A 21172-nucleotide genomic window follows, 5' to 3' on the forward strand; every position below is an offset into this window, starting at 1 on the left:
TTATCGTCCCCACCGTCAGTTTTTTTTTAAACAACTTCCCCACCGTCAGTTAAAAAACAAACAATGAACACGGAATCCCATATTACAAAACCCTAAAACAATTATTTATATATATATATATTTTTTGAAATTAAAACAATTATTTATATGATTAAAAAAAAACAATTATTTATATATATATATATATATATATATATATTAGAAAAAAATAGATAAATAGATATTCCTAATTTCACCCTATTATTTAATTTGTCATATATAGATTAATAGTTAAAAATTATAGATAAATCATATTTATTTATTTTATCATATAATGAAAAATTAAATATAGAATGAAATTCTATAAAAAAATTTATAGTATATCCGATTTTTGGGTTTCGAGACTCGTCAGAGCCTTTAAGGTGGATCATCTTCCAATTAAAACTTTATGCGTACGTTAAGATTCGAACTCGAAATCTAAGCCCATTTGAATTACCTGCTGTTTGCTGTTAGAAAAAACTGTTTTTCTGAAAAGCTGAGATTCTTTGCTTTTATAAAAATCTACTTTTCAAGTATAAAAAACAAAGATAAGGTTCCTAACCAATCTAAAACTCTCATTTTTTTTGAGTGAAAAGGCAAATAGGAAGTGAAAAGTAGGTAAACAAACATCCCTTTAAGCTACTTGAAACTCTTAACGACTCAAACCAACTCTAAATTATTTTGTTTACTATTTAAATTTTCACATACTATTTAAAAATTTAAGTTGCAAAATATATATTGGTGATAATAAATTCCTGAAAAAACTAGTATTTGAATATAATAACATCCATGATAAATTATCCAATTACTAGGCTAATCAGATCTGGAAATTACTAATTAAGTGACTTGAAGCCTTCAACTACCTAAGCCATCTTAATTGATATAAAATACATAACTTAGAACTTATCTTATGATTATTAATTTAAATCAATTTATTTTTAGGATGGGATAATTAAATTATGTATTTTTTGAAAGTATATATTATTATAAGTCAGGATTAATTCCAAATAAAAATCTTTCGTGGTTACATTGATTTACAGATGATTTTTTTGTTGACAAAATGAGGATTGTGTTTGTTGAAATTTACAAATCGAAAACTTTTGAGTTGATATTATCAAATTTGGCCACTAATGACCTTAAAATGAAAAATTTCAAGAATTTAATTATATTTTAAGGAAATTTATTTTTAATTTTCTAGTTTTGAGGTCATTTAAATGTTGTTTGGTGATGAGAGAGGTGGATTCAAATTTATACAAATACTAAATATTAGAGTTGACGAGACACGGACATGCCTATCTGATTGACAATTAACATTTAGAGAGAAAAAACTCTAAAAAATCATGATTGTAAAAATAAAAAATGTTGTTCCAGAGTAAACATGATACTAAACAACTTTAATTCTTGAAAATTTATATTTTGAGACCGTTAACAGTCAAATTTAACAATATTAATTTAAAAGTCTTCGGTTTGCAGCTCTCGTATTGACAACAAAGAAACTACTCTCTCCGTTCCACAATACATGTTTTTTTAAATAATTTTTTTTGTTTTATAATAAATGTCATTTTGATTCAATCTATGCACATTAATTGATTTTTATCAAATACATTTAAATTGTCTTTTTACTTTAGAAATAGATAAAAAAACAATTAATGGATGCAATTAATACAAGAGTAACAAAGTCTTTTAGTGAAAATTAATTGATTTTCTTAATTCTTCTATCTTAACCTTAAAAGACATATATCGTAGAACAGAAAGAGTACAGTCTTTCATCGGTATTTCGAGATTTTTTCTGAAACCACACAATAAGTTATTTCATTAAATTTTTCAAATAATTTTTTTTTTGTGAAAAAGTAAATCCATTAAAGATACTGTAATTTTTATGGTAGTCAAAAGTAGATATTCCCCTAGCTATAAAAGAATAATAATATTTTTTTTATTATTTCCTAAAAATGTCTAACAACCACTCTTTTATCTTTTATATTTTTAAGAAATATATAATACTCACAAATTAAAAATCTACAAAATTCAAAATTCCAAGTAATAGAAATCCTAAAAAAAAAAAAAAGTAAATAAATAACTATATGTTATAAGAAAATGACACTGTTAAACAAAAAGAATTATATGTTATTATTATATTATTAATTTTTGAGAAAGAAAAAAAGAGAGGAAAAAACCCCATAAATATAAACACAGAGAAGAAGGTATTCTCAAACCCGCCGCCCTCCCACCCTGAAACAAAAAGAGATGAGTGTGCATTGAAATTCAAGCCATTTACTCTCTTTTTGTGATTCTTGAGTTAAAAGATTTGATCTCTGTTTGTAATTTTGTTTTATTGGATTCATCATTCGGTATCTCATTTTGATTCTGAACAAAGAAATCTTTGTTTTCTCATTCTAGACTAAGACTGATCAAAACAAAGATAAATAAAAATGGATATTGCCTTTCTCTGTATCTCTATCTCTGTCTAGTTCTCTTTTTTCCCCTGAAAAGAAGAGTTTCTTCTGTTTATACACACAGAGATTGTTTCTTTTTCTCAAAAACAAAGCAGAGAGGGGGGAGAAAGTGAGGCCGGGCTTCGAGAACACCGTCATTGATAACAAGGTGATTTTTCTCATTATTCACACCGCTTTTGGTATCAATTTTATCTATAATATCTATGTTTTTCTTTCAACTCTATCCACTTTCTTTTGATTGACCTCTCCTTGTTTTATTCTTTGGTTTTATCAGAAACTAAGTTGCTCTTTCTCACTTTCTCACTTTATAATCATATCCATATCTCTACTGCTTAATGGCCACATTTTGTGTGTTTCTTTGTTAATTGATACTACCCCTGTTGTTCTCATTTCATGTATTTGTTAATAACATTAGCAGAAATAAACACAGGGAGAGAAAGAAGAAGAGGAGAAGAAAAATGAAGTATGTTTTGGTCACTGGTGGTGTTGTTAGTGGACTTGGCAAAGGTGTAACTGCAAGTAGTATTGGTGTTCTTCTTAAAGCTTGTGGTCTCCGTGTTACTTCTATTAAGATTGGTATGCTTCTCATTATATGATTTTTAAGTATGCAATATGTCAATATTTGAAGGGATAAGGTCCAAATTCCCCTCTATCCTGTTTACCCCTAATTTACAAAATGGTCAAAATTTACCCCTTAATGTTTCCAATCAAGATCAAACCTTCCAAATATCAGCTATGTAGTGTGCCACATAGAAGTTAATCACGAAATAACTTTCAAAGTGGTTAAAATGGTTACTACATTTACAAACAAGCTACCAAAATGCACTAAGATGTGGCAGTCACCCTTAAATAACTCTCCAAGTGTTTCGATAAAATTTATCATTTTGTATGTTAGGGGTAAATCTGCAAATTTGGACCTTATCCTTTATCTGAGGAGATTGGCTACATTTATTAGTCCAAGTTGATCATACACAATCCTTTCTTGGTTGTTTTATGAGCTTCAATTTGTAAATGTGCCTAGCCAATTTTGTTTTATTTGTTGTTGCTGAAAAGCCATTGTTTTTCTTTAATTATGTTTCGACTTTGTTGTTGCATATTTACAGACCCTTATTTAAACACTGATGCCGGGACCATGTCTCCTTTCGAGCATGGGGAGGTGTTTGTTTTAGATGATGGTGGAGAGGTAAATACTTATCAATGAGCTATATTTTCATATTAGATTTATAATTGATGTGAGGATTATTATAATGGTAATCTCTATCCGTTTCGGTCCTTCAAAAGGTGGATTTGGATCTTGGCAACTATGAGCGGTTTCTAGACTTAAAGCTAACCCGTGACAACAATATTACAACTGGAAAAATATATCAGGTAGTTTGGTATCTTCCCTGTTTCAAGGCAATCTGTGAACTAGACATTCTCAAAATTTTACTTTCTCTAATATCTTGCTGCATCTGATTATTTACTTGAATATTACCAGTTTGTGCTTGACAAGGAGAGAAGAGGAGATTATCTTGGAAAGACCGTGCAGGTCTGTTTTCTTTTCAACATTTTGCTGTTTTTATTCTGTGCTTGCCATGAGATATCATGAATAAAGCTCACAGTTTTACCTTGTGTTACCGTAGGTAGTTCCACACATTACTGATGCCATCCAAGAATGGATAGAGCGTGTAGCAATTATACCAGTGGACGGAAAAGAAGGTCCAGCTGATGTTTGTGTAATTGAATTAGGAGGAACTATAGGTACTTCACTGCCTTTAATGTGATTTTCGACAAGGCATCTTCCGTTGGCTTAAACTTGACCTCATATGGTGCAGGGGATATTGAATCAATGCCTTTTATTGAAGCACTTGGACAGTTTTCGTACCGTGTAGGTAAGCTGATGTTTTCTGGACTTATATTCAACCGCTTGATTTAGATTTTTTTTAATGTTTTCTCTTTCCACTATAACACTCATTATTTGCTGTTTGTTTTCAGGAACTGGCAATTTCTGCTTGATCCATGTCAGCCTTGTGCCTGTTATCAATGTGGTTGGTGAGCAGGTATGTTTATATAAGTTCATTCCATAATATGGCATTGCATGTGAAATTACGAGTTATATAGCATTTGTTGACTGATGCACTTAACAAGTGCGAATGCTTTGGATACAGAAAACAAAGCCAACCCAGCATAGTGTTCGAGGGTTAAGAGGACTTGGTTTGACACCGGATATCTTAGCTTGTCGTAGTTCAAAGGTAGCACTTCATATTATATTTATGAAATGCGTGATCTTTGGCTCATGTCTTTACTTTGTCTTTAATAGGAACTTGAGGAGAATGTCAAGTTGAAACTTGCCCAGTTTTGCCATGTGCCGGTATGAAGCCATGCTGTTCTTTTATTCGGTTTCTTTTTAACCTTATTTTTTTTATTTTATTTAATTGAATTATAATTATCTACAGGCTGAGAACATTGTCACTCTATATGATGTTTCAAACATTTGGCATATTCCTTTGCTACTAAGAGTAAGCAGTTTTCACCTTAGAATATTAGATCACTTGTGTGTGTGGGTGTATTCTGATGTGCTGTTTAATAAACTCCTAATTGAATTAAATAAAGATATGTACATATTTTTGACGTAAGTTTCTTTTTTTGTGGGGGTTTTTCTTTTTCTTCCTTCACCGTGATTAGAATCAGAAAGCACATGAATCAATCTTGAAGGCACTGCATCTCCAAGGGTTTGGCTTCTGAAATTTCTCACTGTTTCCATATTAACATTTTGCTATTCATTTCTTGGATTTCCTGACAGTTCTTGTTAAGTATTTTTGTTAACATTTCTTTAGTTTTCAGCATAGCTGGGGACCCAGAGCTGCATGAGTGGACTGCTAGAGCCAAAATCTGTGACATGCTTCATGATCCTGTTAGTACTAAACACCATTACTTGTGATTCAAGATATAAGTATTGTCTATGCTACATGGAAACCGAGACAGATACAGAAATTGAAACTGAAACTGAAATCGGGAAATGATATTTGTAACAAATATAGTACACTGGAACGCATAAACAACAAAATATATGGATATATCTATAAAAATTTAAAATTAATGTATTTTTATTTTTCTTATATATACATTAAGAAGAAACACATACAAAACACATAATAGAGAGAAAAGAGTTTTTTTTTTTCCCATTTTGGAAGCTTGTAGAAGTTGATCTAGAAAATATTTAGGATTTATTGAACATGCGATTGACATTGATCCACTTCTGAAATCACATTACATCCTAGAAAACGAGTTTCCAGATTCTAAAAAACAAGTTTCTATATTTTCTTTAATTTGCTCAACTGTGTGCGCTAATGCAGGTAAGAATTGCCATGGTTGGAAAGTACACAGGACTTTCAGATTCCTACCTCTCTGTTTTGAAGGTAATACTTTTTAATTATTCCTCCATTTTTTTGTTAAATTATTTTACTTCATAGATTTTATGTTATTCACAATCTTATTTCCACCATTAGCAGTCAAAAATTGGATTACTACTGGCAACAGGGTTATTAGCTAAGGCTATTTTTTCTAATAAATTGTTTGCTAATGCGACATATAAGTTCAATTGATAGTTTTCTGTTCTTTATTCGGGATTGGTATTTGAGTGACAAAGCTGTTAGATGTGAGAAGCTGATACTTGGGAGTTTGTGCAGGCTCTTTTGCACGCTTCAGTTGCTTGCCGCCGGAAGCTTGTTGTAGAATGGGTTGCTGCAGGTGATCTAGAAGATGCTATTGCAGCAGAAGTCAGTACTGAATATCAATTTCGCTACATTATGCTGCGCTCTATTTTTCTTTAATGTATATCCTGAGCATGTGCACAGAAAGAAGGCAGCGTATTGGTGCTTTTATTATTTAGTTGTGTTGAATTTAATATTGATTACTCTTACTCTATGCAGGCTCCTGATGTTTATAAAGCTGCATGGGATGTTTTGAAGGTGACATTCTAATGTTCAATTGTCACATTGATGTTTGGTTTTTGAGCATCTTGCAATTAAATTTTTCTTCTGAGTCCTAATCTTACGTTTTGCTACAGGGAGCTGATGGTGTTTTAGTTCCAGGAGGGTTTGGTGATAGAGGGGTGCAAGGGAAGATTCTTGCCGCAAAATATGCTCGGGAGAACAAAGTTCCATACTTCGGCATTTGTTTGGGGATGCAAATTGCTGTCGTAGAATTTGCCCGATCTGTCCTCGGTTTGCATGATGCAAGCAGTACAGAATTTGATCCGGAAACCTCGAGTCCTTGTGTCATATTTATGCCCGAGGTATACTTATATAAAGCAGTCTTAATATTTCTTGTATGTTGCATCTGTCATATATAACTTTTTTCATTTAGCAGGGGTCAAAAACTCACATGGGAGGGACGATGCGCCTGGGATCAAGGCGGACTTATTTCAAGGTTCCTGATTGTAAATCAGCAAAATTGTAAGATTTATAACTGACTTTCATGTATCTCTCTTACTATTTACTATTTTCATTAGTCGAGCAATGTTTCTTTTGTCAGAATCCTCAAAGTATCTTTTAAATTTTTTTAGGTATGGCAATGTCAGCTTTGTTGATGAGAGACATCGGCATAGATATGAGGTAAACTTTGTCTGTTGGCTTAAGATACAAACTTCTGATTTTTCCTAAAAATACTGGGAATAAATTTGTACCGTAACATGTCTATTTGACAATGCATCTGCAGAAGATGATGATTGTAAGAAATACCATGTCCTACTTGTCACCTAATAACAGTAATTTGTGTTTTATAGGTCAATCCGGAAATGATATCGCAATTCGAAAGGAAGGGTCTATTGTTTGTTGGCAGAGATGAAACTGGTCAGCGCATGGAGGTAAGGTTATTTAGAGAAATTGGTTGCAGGATTCGGCTATCTACATTAACTATATAAACAATTGGAAGAATAAATTGATGTTTTTTAAACATTTACAATTGGTTTTTCACTGGCATTTTGATTCTTTTGGTTGCAGATTATTGAATTGAATGATCATCCATTCTTTGTTGGTGTTCAGTTCCATCCTGAATTTAAATCTAGGCCAGGGAAACCTTCTGCTCTGTTCTTAGGTATTGTTTCTCTATCCTATGTTGTATTAAGATAATTTGTTTTTATTCAATAAACGATAATTCAATCAATCAAATTTGTTATATGAAGTTACGAATACAAATGTATTGAGTGGCATGCCTTGGTTTACAGAGTCCTCGTATTTTCAAGTCCGTGAATAAATCTGTTGACCAAAGCATCCTGAGGCTCCTAACACATTGAGCCCCTAATCTTTTATTTTTATAAATTAAACCCTCAATCAATTTATAGGGCAACACTTTGAATCCTTAGAAAGTATAATTGAGCTCTTGATTGAAGGGCTCGATGTGTAGATGTATAAATCATCGATTGCTCAATGTGTAGGTTTAGGGCTAAGCACGGATCATGGAGATTGTTTAACCGGACTAAATACCGGAATAAAAAGATCCAAATTGAATTGAACCCTTGAATTTTTCAATAGACCGAAACGAAGTGTACTGTTGACTTTTATTAGGTACAATTTTGGAGATTTTCCTTTATAGCTTATGGCTGAGCACAAATCTGTGAGATTTTTGAACTTCCCGAATAAGATCCAGTCCCAGAATTGAATGAAACCTTTGACTTGTTCTTTAGAACAGAATAAAATTGTACCGTCGGTTTTCATTAGGTATACTTCTGGAGATCTTCAAATGATCATGAGCTCCAATGTGTAAAAATAGCAAAATTCATGGATCTCATAATAATTCAAGCCTAACCTAAATCATTTGCTAAGCTTCTCTATGAAAGTGGTCAAGTTCAATCTGAGGGATCCGGAATCGAAGAACCTACTTTATTCAAATTAGTTACTTTCGAACTCTCCTTACTTGGATGTGATTATTAGAGTTGTCAATCAGTTGTTGTGTAAGTGTAATAATCTGTATTACGTGATATGTATATTCCACATTATTATATATGATACAAATGTAACAAAAATGATAATTGTGTCAAATAGGTCGTGTCAGACGGTTTGTCTCTGCAAATCGTGTTGTCATCTAAGAAATTGATAATAATTTGGTTTTTCATGTTATAGGACTTATAGCAGCAGCATGTGGACAATTGGAAGGTTTCTTGCAAAACAATTGCCATGCAAACAAGCCTTTATCAAATGGAATGAGCAATGGAAAATCAACCGTTAAAAGCCACCAAAACGGAAACGGTGTCAAGTTTTCCAATGGTTCAGTAAACGGAGGAGTATATAGCAACGGGAACAGCAACGGCATGCATCATTGAGAATGCAATGGGAAATTCACAATGCACGTGTCGGTCAGTTCGGTTTCTTTAGTCCTTCCGACACTTTTTTGGTTATGTTTGTACAGAAGAAGAGTATGGGCGGGTTAGTGTTTTTTCATGTCTCAAGTTGACTTGTTTTAGGATATGATGCTGAACTGATGACTAAAAGCTTGTATTTTCAAGTTCAATAGTGACAAATATGGGATTTAAGGTACTTAATTACCTTCTCGTAGTAGCGACGCGGTGTCTCGCTCTCTTTTTCTTTTTTCTTTTTGGAATTTTGGCAGTTGCTAGAAGAGATTTACTAGAGTTGAGACTCTTCTAGTGCTCGTAATCAGTGCTGGTTGCAATGATTTTTGGTTTAACATGAAACTAAGTGTTTGAGTGAACCCAGAATTATGATATCATAGCAATTAATTATTTGTTCATTGTTCCCTTTCTTTTTATGAATTTCTCAAGCTTATAAATATGTATAATATGCACTATTTGATTCTCAAGGACTTTGGTTACTTTGATTCAGTGAAAATATCTGTGATCAACAAATTTTTTAGTTGGGAGTTTCATATTGTATGTATTATATGGCGAGTTAAATATGTTGACGGTAATTGAAGTTTCGGGTTTGTTTCGTTCCAAATTTATTTTTGGATTAAAGTTCAAATTGGCCCCTAACCTAGCTATGTTCTGAAGTTAATTGGCATTATAATCTTTCTAAAATTATCAATTTAAACTGAAATCACCATCTTTTAATTGAAATAAAATTTTAGTCCGGTTACTTTATATTTTCGGGTCGATTTTTTAGTATTTTATGATATTTGTTCAGTTTTAGGAAGAAAACTGTGAAACAATATCGAAATTTATCGATTTGATTTTGATTACTAAGAAAAATAAGATTATATATATAAATATAAAAAATAGTTTGCTATAATATGAAATAAAATTATATATATATATATAAAATAGTTTGTTGATTTTATTATAATTTAAAATTAAAATGCAACTTTTATAGAATTAAGACTGGTGCCTTCTATGGTTACTTTGTTTTTGACAAAGTACCATTACTTGGTGTGTTTTCACCATTGGATGATGGGGAATAAAATTAATCCAATAGTGAAAACACACAAAGTAAAGCTTACTTTTTACTTTGTAAAAAACAAAGTAAGCATAGCCTTTACCATTAAGACTTTAAATAGAATATAATTTTGTTGTTTTACTATACATTTCTGTAATGAATATAATTATTTCTACTATACAATATTTTTGTAATCTCATTACATTATCATTATCTAATACTAACAAGGCAAACACACAACACTATTGAATCACTAAAAAAATACAATAAAGTAAAAAGAAGCTTATAAAAATAAATTATGTAGTTGGAGTGAAAACTACTGAATAAAGATAATCTGTGAAATTTAAAAGTTAATAAATAAGAATATGTGCAGTTTGTAAATTTATACATTCTACAAAAAGTTGTTATTGTGTTGTGACTACTTATTGCAATATACACTATACCATTGACCATGTTATATAATAGGGTCAAATACATGAATATCATAATTAAGTACAAAATTACAACTAATGTCATTATTCTCAATATACTATGATTTTACATCATAATTTAAAAAATCTAGACTCTAATTCATAAATCATAAACCGTATAAAATATATTCCAGGCTTCTAATTTATAAATTATAATCCTTAAAATATATTAAAAGTACTGATTTTACTTATTTGACATAATCCAAAATTATGACTTGATATAATTGTAAATAGTTTTTAAAAGATGAATTTCTATGTAATTTTCTCTAATATTATTCATTTTTAATTTAAGCCACATACATCCATGTAATTTTATGGTCCTAGTTTTGGAGCTTATGCTAAATAATAATGATATACCAATAGATTTATCACAAGTTTTTTTAGGTCTGGAATGAGTATTTTTTTTTCAACACTTTTCTATATATATATTTTTGTTTAATTTTTTTTTTTTGAAGAATATTTTGTTTAATTTAAACATTATCAACACTTACTTTTTTTGTAAGAAACATTATCAACACTTACTTTATTTGTAAGAAACATTATCAAGATTTAATGTTGATAGAATATAAAGAAATATTCCTACTTTTATTCTCTTAAGATTGATTGATACTTATCATATCACTAGTATCTATTTTAAAGATAAGCAAACACTCTAACTTGCCTCCAATTAGAAATACTGAAGTTGACTTTTTATGGTGTGATGTCATCGGCTTTAAACAAAATTTAATCTCTTAAGTCTCGCAACATTTAAATACGTCTATATATATGCGAAACATAATTTACTAATATATTTCGATCATTTCTTTAGCTTTGTTTCATTACCATTCTTTTAGAGTCACTAACTATTCAAACCTTCCATATCTCGACATCATTTCCTCATGACCGAATCATTACAAACACACTAATTTTCATCTGATTCATCTCCGAAACAATACATATAATGGCGAAAGAAGCTCAGGGGTGGGGGTGGTGGAGGGCAACACCCTCCAGCCCCGACGCGACGTGACCCCACAAAGTAGAGTGGTGCTAGAGCTCCTCACCCCATCCCCCAATCTTTCTCTGCCTCTTAACAGAGATGGAAGTTGCCAATCCCTAATGGATATTTAGGCACTTTTTTGTATTTAACTTAAGCCCAATTTTGAGAGTGGGCTTATGTAAAAAGCATGTCAGCCTAATGGGCTGGGTACCTTGCTTTTGCATGCCTAAAATTGATATAGATGGAGATTGTGACGATATTTTAACGATAAACTAACAAAAAATATTTTTAGGTTAAACTTGGAAACCCACAAGTTCACAAGCTAAAACTGGTAGGAATTAGAAATTCCCATTTGATAAAAGTGATAAACCCTAAAACGTTCAAAGAGTAATTTGTATTTGATTAAAAAAAAGATTGTTTGATTACATGAAAGAGATGAATTTATATCCTTTCTAACCTAAAGAATTAAATTATATAAAAGGCTAATAATATAACTAGCTAAATAAGAGATTAAGGGGCTAAAATAGAATAAGGATAAAAGTGTGGCAAACTTGTAAATAAATTGATGCTAAGAGTTGTAAATAAGTAGTGACAAAGTTGCAATTAGAAGGCAACTGGAGAAGGTAAGACTTATTCGAAAGTGCATTTACACGATGTGTGGACCTAATTTTTAGAAACATAAAGTTTTAGCTATAATGACTTGAAAGTCCACAAGACATCTCTCAATTTGGATCCACACAACGTTTGAGTTTTCGACACGTAGTATGGGCTCTGTTTTCTACACGGTTTTTCATCTCTTCCCCTCGGTATGTCGTCCCTTTGATCCGATTTCTCTAAACTACCCATTTTCACATATTCAGTCAACTTGATGTCCTCATAAAAAAAATACGTTATTTTAGGTGTGCAGTAAGTGAGACATTAAAATGTTTGGTCCCCTAGAAAATTAAAAAGTCGTGTGAGAGAGTCGTTGATAAGCTTCAATTAGTGAGCGGCCCTCTCAAACTCAGCCTCAACCGGCGTTGCACTCCCTAAACTCAGTGACACACCATTATCCATCAATCTTCTCCTTCCTTTCATTTTTGACAGTGACAACATATATGCAGTCTCATTTGAGCAAAACTAACTAGGTCTACTTTGGATGAGGAAGATTGAATTTTATCTTCCTTCTTCATTCTCCCATCTATGTGTCTATCCTGACACTTTCGATACCTTTTTTTTAATGTTTTTCTCTAGAAATAATTTTATGACTTTTCAATGGACCATATCTATGCGACGATAGACACAACTCTTTTTATGTATTTCTATGAAGGAAAACATGATAAGATGTATAGAAAATAACTTTTCTTTTTATTTGTATAACATTATGTTATAATGTGTTATTGTTTTTTTTTTTTTTTTTTTGAAAAGATGTTATTGTCATTGTTAACTAACAGTTAAATTTTTTTTAAAAAAATTTAGGAATATAAAAGCATAAATAAATTTGGTAAGAGAATAAAGAGAATCCAACTAAGCACCTTCAACTAATATTTTGAAACCTGGTGAGGAAGAAAGTGATAAAAGAGTTCGGTCTCAACGGATTACGAGAGAAAAATGACAAAATTGCAATTAGTAGGCTTCGCTTCTTGCATAAAAAAATCAACGGATTATGGGAGAAAAATGACACACCTCTCCAACGACTTTTATATAGCTAAAATTCTCAAAATTTGAAGCCTATGAGAAGGCTATCAATCAGGACCGATTCTGAGATTTTGGAGGTTTGTGAAAAAATAGTAAATGAGAGTTCTAATAAATAAGTATAAGTGAAATAAAATACAAAAATCAACAGTGTAAAATAAAAATTACTTAAAAATGACTTTTATTTTATTACACTTAATAAGATATCTAATAAAAATATTCAATTTCATATAAAAAAAAAATTTTATTTCTCCGAAAGTACCGAATTGCTCATCCAAAACATTATCTACGAGTATTTCTAGATACAGAATCACTAAAAACAATGTTTACATCAATATGTTCTAACATTCCGGTACATAAAATTGCTAAATCATTCAACTTTTCTTGTGGCGTTGATGATCTCAAATAGTTTTTCAATAATCTTAACTTCAAATTAGGAGGATCCGAAAAGCAATTGAAATTTTTGGATAATAATCTGCTGCTTTGACAAACTAAGGAATTTCGAATCCTGACATCAACAAGTTTGGAAACGTCACTTGCAATACTTTCATTTTTGAAAAAACATCAATTGCATCAACATGCGAAAACTATTATAAGAAAATATAGTGATGAAGTTGTGTGTTGTGATTGTTTAGACCCAGTGGATATAATTATTATCTGTGCATCTTTTAATATTTTAATTTCGGTAGTTTTTTATATAATTTTTTTTTTCTATTTTTGTCCCCTCTCTCCCATATGTTTATGTGTACTACGATTTTATTTAGACTTATGATTATATTTGTAACTTAATATTTGTTATTATTATTATTTAAATTATTTTCGAGCCCTCCCTCAGGCTTAGCACGGAAGGCCTTACATTATTTTTAAAAAATAATCCATAGTATTTTGTATTTTAGGAATAAATTAGCATTTGAAATTTAGCCGAGTGAAAGATTAATAAACGATATATATATATATATATAAAAACAAATAATACATCCGGTCTACAGCTTAAGAACATAATTAAATAATTAATAAGCAGTATGATAAACTTAAATAACATCTAGTAATCAAAGAAGTAAAAAATCTACTTAGAAAATCTCACAGTATGATCATTTTCGCAGCCAAGGTACGGGAATGGAAATAATTTATGAGGCGTTGGATGAACCAAATGATCAACAACTTGATGATTATGATGATTCCCTTTATTCTGATCCAAGCTATGATGATGATGAGATGCAAGAAGCTTATCAAGAAACGACCAGTCGCCTCCGTGAAACCTATGATCAGTCGTCGTCTGAGGTTGTTGTTGTTGTTGTAGGAGCGCGTCGGAAGTTAATCTGAGAAGATTCTGAGAGCATTCAACGTCCATGTTGTTGAGTGAGAAATTAGGAGGAAGAAATGTGGAAGATTCTGGACTGAATAGCTGGGGAAGATGCATTGAAGTTTCGAAGGAATTATAGTCGTATTGAGATTGGATATGGGTGTGTTTATTGGGTAAGTGTAAAGGTAAGGGTAAGGGTAAGGGGACGGGTACGGGTAAAGGTTCCATTAATGATAATGAAGAAGAAGTAGTAGTAGTTTGAGAAAAGTAGTGTTTTTGTTGTGCTTCTTCTTGGAGGTTTTCTGGTAAGAAACCTCTTGTTTGTGTTTTCTTCTTGAAAACCCTACATACCACCCATCCATCTTCCTGCAAAAAAAAAAAAAAAAAATCAAAATCTGTGTTAAAGAACCGATTGACCTATAAATTTAAGCTGATAGATAAGACTCGAAATGTATTTACACTACTTGATATGTAAATACCTGTAAATTTATATCATATCCAATACAAACTCATTCTACCATGTGTTGAAATTCAACAGTACATGTTGTTGTCGGGATTTGGAGTCCCGGCCTCTTAATCTAAGTCTTAAACTTAGGTCTAATTTGTCAGCTATTAATATGAAGTAGACCTTTAACTATCAGCTCGAGCTTTTAGTCCAATCGCTTCCATGACATGGTATCAGAGCCAGTGTGACCAAGTGGTCCTGGGTTCGATTCCTGGCAGCCCCATTTGTTGAGTTATTTGCAGGACATGGTAATATGAGCCTGTGTTGTCACGCTTCAAGCCCAAGTGTGCTTTCGCGTGTGGGGGTGTGTCAGCTATTAATATGAAGTGGACCTTTAACTATCAGCTCGAGCTTTTAGTTCAATCGGTTCCATGACAATCTAATTCATCTCTCAAAACATCTTGAGGGGAGGGTATTGCCTGACACTTATAATAATTTATTACAATGTGCAAACTTTACCCTAAACTTAGAAACCCTTAGACAAAAGGTCACCCATTATATTATTTTTTTTGGTTAGTAAAAGTTTGGGTAAAAAGCGAGCATTTTAGTACTACTTTTGCCGAAGCACGTTTGATTTCGGAGTTCTGATAGGATCCGGTGCATTAGTGCTGGTATGATCGCACTCTATTATTTAAAACCCTAAAAGGCTCGTATATATAAGATATGATTACCTGGACGTCGGAGTTGTCATCGTCAAGGCGATATTCATGCATGATCCAATCAGTTTTCTGGCCATGAGGAGCACGTCCAGTGTAGAAAACTAGTGTTTTTCTCATCCCAATCCTCTTACTATTGTTGCTCATTTGAATTCCCTTATCTCTTCCTGTTGCTTTCCAAAACCCTGCTGTCGTTGCTCTATTTGTTCTTGTCCCTGTTGGGTATTTCTTATCTTTGTGGCTAAAAAAATACCACTCATTTTGAGGCCCCGACCCTATTCTACATTTATCTGCATCAAATCAAAACAGATTATCATATCATAATCGCGTTATATGTGATCAGAAGTCAAACTTCTGATCTTAAAATTAGGGTTGAAGTTTGACATAAAGATAGAAAAAGTTGAAACCTTTAAGATCCCAAGGCTCAAGTTTGTTGAGATCCACTTCTCTTATAACATCAAGATCAATGGCTTCATAAGATACTTTCTTTTTCAGATAGTAGTACAGAAGTTCTTCATCTGTTGGATGGAATCTGAAACCTGGAGGAACTGATAATTGCCCATTTCCAGCCATCATCTTCTCTATCTACTCATAAAAAAAAAAAAAAAAAAACCTATTCCATCTCAGAATTAATGAAATTGAAACGTTTCGTGTAAACTCAGCATGCGTTACCAACTGAGCTAAACCCGATACTATAAGGATAAATATGCACCAAACCCAGATGAAAAATTGAGAAAAGCAGCTGGAAAGAGATCCAAACATGGTCTTATCAGTTTTATTTACATGAGAGATCTATACAAAAGTGGATCAAAAGCCATGCATGCCTTTTCTATTCTTTTAAGAACCCCAAAATATATATAATCAGTTATAAGATTCTGACATATTACTATTATCTTTTACTATTTTATAACATGAAACTAAAGAAAGAGTACTATGATTTGTACGTGAACTTTTAGTTTATTAGATTATAGGGTTAGAGAAGAAAATAAACATTTTATACAAAAGTCCATCCATAATCAGTGGCGGAGCCAGAGAAAAGGGTCCGAGGATGCAATTACATCATCTTCGGACCCTCTTTTCAGGCGAGAGTCGTCTAGAACCACCCTTCTCAGGTCTGGAACCACCCTTCTTAGGGTGGATTTCAGTAGCCGGAGGTGCAACGGACACGTGGCTCCGCGACTGGGCATGGTGAACTTGTTAGTTATAAATAGGTAAAAGGAAAGATGGAAACTTAGAGAGAAAGAAAAAGTGCAGACCTTAGATGTCGGACAGAAATGTGAGACAAGAGAAAGAAGACAATGGAAAGAGGGAAAAGGTGAAGCTCAAGTTCCTGAATTTGCTTAAAAGGCACGATGAGATGTATAGCTTTTTAATAGAGAGATAGAGATGTGGATCAGTGCAAATTTTTATTAAAAAGAGATGGAGAGACAATCAAGGATGGATTGCTACTGAAATATATAATATTAATATTATTATTTTATCTGTCCCAGAAACATACACCCATTTTCACCGAATTCAGAGAAAACTAGTTCTACTTTACTTTTTATTTTTTTTTTTTTGTAAATGGCTGCTTTTCTGGTGTAAAAAGCAAACTGGAGGTCATTAACCAAACATCTAAATGCTGCTTTTCAGATTTAAAAGGCAAACAGAAAGGTCATCAACCAAACACTAAATCAGTTTAAAATGACATTTGTATTGTCGGTTTCACCTGGTTAGTGACTGATAAATGAATTTGTTTAGTCACAGTTAGATATAGACTTATTAAATCTAAATTTTACGACGATTTTAATCTTCAACGTATGATTCTAATAAGCCAGATCTAAAGGTAACTAACAAAAAGTTATTTGTTGGTTAAATTAATATCTCAAATTTATTTTAGATAAATTGACTATATCTTGTGGATTTTTAAAAGTTTAATTTCCAGTATAAAGGGAGTCGAAAATCTCTAGAATCTAATACTAAGTGTGTTTTCAATTTTCGGAACTGTCTTTTGCTTTTTAAGTCTAAACAGTAGAAAAAAAAACGTTTGGTAAAAATTCGAAACAACGGCTTTTTACAGAAAAATCAACTAATATCTACTATCTATCATAACAGCAACAGAAACAGATAAAATAAATGGACTCTAAATAGTTAAAATGAGGAAAAAACTTGTCCCATTTCCAAAAATATGGCGTAAATGGTAATTATCGTTCCGTTTTATGGAAATTTCTAACTTGCCAATGAGATATAATGATATTAATAATATATTAGTTTATAATTTACAGTACTAAGAATAAAAATATACATTTTAAAAGAAATTACATAAACTATTAATTATAGTTGAGGAAAAATTAAAAAGTAAAAGTGAAATATTTTTATAGGATAAATGGAATCAAGTTCTGTCTCGTTCTAATTTCTATTTAAAAAAAAAATCAAAGATAAAAAAAAAATAAAAAAAAATTCAATACTGTGCTGTTTATGTCTGTACATGAGAAAAAGGTGTGGTAAATGTCAGTTGAATGGGAAACCTTATTCCTCAATATTTGCCACATTAAAATGAAGAAATTCTGCTTAACTGTCAATTACTAATCAATTTTAATTCAATAATTTATTATTCTTTTTGGCATTTTCCATTACCATATCTCTATTTTGTCAACAATTATGCACGCACACACGGTCAAAGATATATATCACCACAAGGAATAAAAAGGAATTTTATTTTATTATTTTATTGCATAATTTTTTTTTAAATAAATATGTAAAAACAAAAAAGTCCCCTAAAATTGTTCACTTATGGTCTCATTTTTTTTATGAACCCTATGTATACAATATAATAATAATTAACTAGAATTCTAATTAGCTAGAAATTTTGGCTGTTCATCATGAAAAAATGGTCAAAAACCAAGAAAATGAGCTGCCATTTCTTATCCTATTATAAGTGATTAATTTTTGTACATAAAGATGGGACATAAGAATCAAATTACGTATAGAAAATTTGTTTTATTGCATGTACACATGTTTATTTCTCTATCATCTTTTTTTTAGAGAAAATTTTAGGGTATTTCAGGAATCAGTAGTGTTCACATGGACCCTGATTACTACGTGAATTTGGTCATTCACCGTTAGATGTAGGCTGATTAAATCTAAGCTTTAGGATGCTTTGAATCTCTACCTTAGGATTTTAATGAGCCTACATCTAACAGCGAATGACCAAAGTGGTCATTAGGGTCCATGTGAACATTACTGTTCCAGGAATAATATTCCCGACTAATGAATTCATAACATATGTATGTATATTTTTTCCTTTCCACCAATCATATTCATGTCATGGTATTAAAAACGATTTTTATTGGTCGGAAGTATTACTCGAGGAGTACTGTAAAATTTCTATTTTTTGAGTAGAAACAAGTTACAAATTGAAAAATTGTCCATCTTTCGTCCCAATTAGGTTGGAAACAAACAAAACTCAAACCAAGAAAGGAAACTAAGGGAGCCTTTGGTTTGGGGTTTCAGGAAATGATAAAAGAATGAAGAGTTATAATTTCCTTTATTAATGTTTATTTGAATAAATTAATGAAACCCTGTTCACACAACGCTAAAACCCTGTCTTAATACCGTATAACAACCTGACCCAATACCATGTAACAACCTGACTAATACCATGTAGATATTATCCGTTTTGGTTCCAATACTTTGGACCTCGCAGTTTTATAACGCGTCTGCATTGATTGAATTCGCATCTTACTAATAAGCCTGAATCGCTCACTTTCCATTTTCCAATATGGTATTAAGTTCATTCCTGCCCTAATCACCATCCCTTAGAGTCGCTCCTTGTTCAAACCTTCTATGCTGATACCACCCACTCCGAACCATCCCGTCTCCAATGTCCTCATCTTCTCCATCCATCCTTTGACACCTATCAGTTTATATTCGTCAAGGGAGTAGGAGAAGGGTGTACAAGGAGTTCTCCCGCACAGGGCCCCAAATTTAAGAGGGCCCAGTTTTTTTATTATACATATCTAAATAAATTATTATTATTAATTATTATGTGCAAAATTAAGTGAATGTTAACGTATCCAGAAAATTAATGCTCTAAGAGTCTTAAGGGGCCTAGTTATTATTATTATTATTATTATTATTATTATTATTATATAATATATAATTTAATTATTTTTATTATATTTAGTATGTTAAAAATTAAGTTAAAAGTAGTTTGGTATTTCATTTTGTAGAAACATTATTATTATATGAAAGTATTAATTTTTTTAAATAAATAAGGCCGAATTTTTTTTTTTCATTTAGCTCCGGGCCCCAAAAATGTTTAAGACGACGCTGATATTCGTCTGTCGTTCCTCACTCCATTTAGTTCCCTCTCCCTCTTCCTCCATTTCCTTCGCGCTCCTCTTCTCCATTCGGATTTCTACAAAATTGCTGAGGTCGATATTTTTTTTCTTATCCTTGTTTAAGTTCTATATGTTCGGTAGATTGATGATTAAATACCTTATACATAATTGAAGTTTGGAAGATTCAATGTGACAGTTTAATAACAATCAAATCAGTTTTTTTAAATTTTCATTAACGTACCACTAAAATTGATCTTGGGGTTCACAAAAAATGTTAGGGCCATCCTAATTTATATAAAAATCTACCTAAGGGTTTTTGAGCTTAAGAATATTGTTGCCTAAATCATTCAAACCACAATTTTGTATATAAGACAACAATTAAATATTAATTTGAGAATCTATATTTCTAGAATTTCATATATATTTAAGTGTGTTAGCGATATTTTGTGAATATACTAATTTCAATCTTGTCATGTGTGGTTTGAGTGTGGTCGTGGCAGAAAAATTAATTCTTAATTAAGGTATACGATTAAGTTTATGGATTTGCACACCAAAAACTTGAAATCTAAATGAAGCGATTGACGAGATACATAAGAATTGAACAACCTCTATTGAGTTTGTAACTTTGTTATATAAAATTTGTTGGATAATTAATTTTATTTAAGCTATTACGGATAAGTAAAAGACGGATTAGTAAAAGACGGGTAAATAAAGGAAGATAAAAGTATAACATTGACACAGAATTTAGTCAAAATTTGATATTTATTGATGAAAATAAAAGTCTGAGTACATATGTTTAAGATAAATTATTAGAATTAGGTGGGAGACCAAGTGATGGTCAAATTGCTTCCAGAACAATTCTGCTTCTTACGCAATCGGGATCGAAGATTGGTGAGGAAGTATGAAGGTCTGGTCCCAATCATAAAGAAAGTAGGGCCAGTATCATATAAGCTAGACCTATCCAGTTGGATGTCAGGGCACCCGGTCTTCCATGTAAGCAATTTGAAGCCATACCATTTAGATAAGACGGACGAGGACAGAAACAAGAATACTAGACCCCCAATCACGAAGAAAGCACTAGCAAGCAGAGAAGTCGAAGAGATCTTATTAAAGAGGATCGCCTCCACAAACCGACGTTCGTACAAAGAATACCTCGTGAAATAAAAGGCACAAGGCAAAGAAGAAATCAGCTGGGAGAAAGAATCAGATCTCCAACCCTTCAAGCAGCAGATTAAAGACTTCGTCAAAACTCATTCGACGGAGACGTCGAATCTCTGAGTGTGGGAAAGTGTTAGGAGTGGGCGAGTTGGGCTAGTTCAACAATTGCTTATTAGTGATTTTTTTTTGTGATGAATATCAGAAATATGAAACAACTTGATAATTAGAAAAGGAAATAATAATTATATTCCCCAAATATTTGAAAAG

At 31.8% G+C, this 21172-nt stretch overlaps 2 protein-coding genes across 4 annotated transcripts; one reads left to right on the plus strand and one right to left on the minus strand.

Moving 5' to 3' along the window:
- Positions 1 to 2208: 2208 nt before the first annotated feature.
- Positions 2209 to 9200, plus strand: LOC136205701 (uncharacterized). 3 transcript variants are annotated; one of them, XM_065996420.1, is made up of 22 exons: positions 2209 to 2619; positions 2887 to 3047; positions 3575 to 3654; positions 3753 to 3839; positions 3949 to 3999; positions 4094 to 4211; positions 4286 to 4342; positions 4446 to 4510; positions 4619 to 4702; positions 4771 to 4821; positions 4907 to 4969; positions 5136 to 5182; positions 5295 to 5364; positions 5807 to 5869; positions 6140 to 6229; positions 6383 to 6421; positions 6520 to 6747; positions 6822 to 6907; positions 7018 to 7066; positions 7237 to 7317; positions 7454 to 7547; positions 8573 to 9200. In XM_065996420.1, the coding sequence occupies exons 2-22, from the start codon at positions 2930 to 2932 to the stop codon at positions 8770 to 8772; spliced, it is 1821 nt and encodes a 606-aa protein (XP_065852492.1). In that variant the 5' UTR covers positions 2209 to 2619; positions 2887 to 2929; the 3' UTR covers positions 8773 to 9200. The 3 variants fall into 3 exon arrangements, with proteins under 3 accessions (XP_065852492.1, XP_065852491.1, XP_065852493.1); XM_065996419.1 differs by having other exon boundaries at positions 2890 to 3047; XM_065996421.1 differs by having other exon boundaries at positions 2902 to 3047.
- Positions 9201 to 13946: 4746 nt separating this feature from the next.
- LOC136206813 (NAC domain-containing protein 76) lies at positions 13947 to 16756 on the minus strand. The gene is made up of 4 exons (XM_065997989.1): positions 16682 to 16756; positions 15833 to 16010; positions 15441 to 15715; positions 13947 to 14630 (listed from the first exon to the last, which is right to left on the minus strand). The coding sequence occupies exons 2-4, from the start codon at positions 15999 to 16001 to the stop codon at positions 14028 to 14030; spliced, it is 1047 nt and encodes a 348-aa protein (XP_065854061.1). The 5' UTR covers positions 16002 to 16010; positions 16682 to 16756; the 3' UTR covers positions 13947 to 14027.
- Positions 16757 to 21172: the final 4416 nt, after the last annotated feature.

Source organism: Euphorbia lathyris, chromosome 9, assembly GCF_963576675.1.
Source record: "Euphorbia lathyris chromosome 9, ddEupLath1.1, whole genome shotgun sequence".
In the NCBI taxonomy this organism is placed as follows: Eukaryota; Viridiplantae; Streptophyta; class Magnoliopsida; order Malpighiales; family Euphorbiaceae; genus Euphorbia; species Euphorbia lathyris.

Excerpts from the sequence above, each read along its gene's own strand:
- LOC136205701 (XM_065996420.1), top strand. The coding sequence starts at position 2,930 with ATGAAGTATGTTTTGGTCACTGGTGGTGTTGTTAGTGGACTTGGCAAA. Across the intron at positions 3,048-3,574 it reads TGTTACTTCTATTAAGATTG|ACCCTTATTTAAACACTGAT; the intron begins GTATGCTTCTCA and ends GCATATTTACAG. Across the intron at positions 7,548-8,572 it reads ACCTTCTGCTCTGTTCTTAG|GACTTATAGCAGCAGCATGT; the intron begins GTATTGTTTCTC and ends TTCATGTTATAG.
- LOC136206813 (XM_065997989.1), bottom strand. The coding sequence starts at position 16,001 with ATGATGGCTGGAAATGGGCAATTATCAGTTCCTCCAGGTTTCAGATTC. Across the intron at positions 15,716-15,832 it reads TGAGCCTTGGGATCTTAAAG|ATAAATGTAGAATAGGGTCG; the intron begins GTTTCAACTTTT and ends GATTTGATGCAG. Across the intron at positions 14,631-15,440 it reads ATGACAACTCCGACGTCCAG|GAAGATGGATGGGTGGTATG; the intron begins GTAATCATATCT and ends TTTTTTTTGCAG.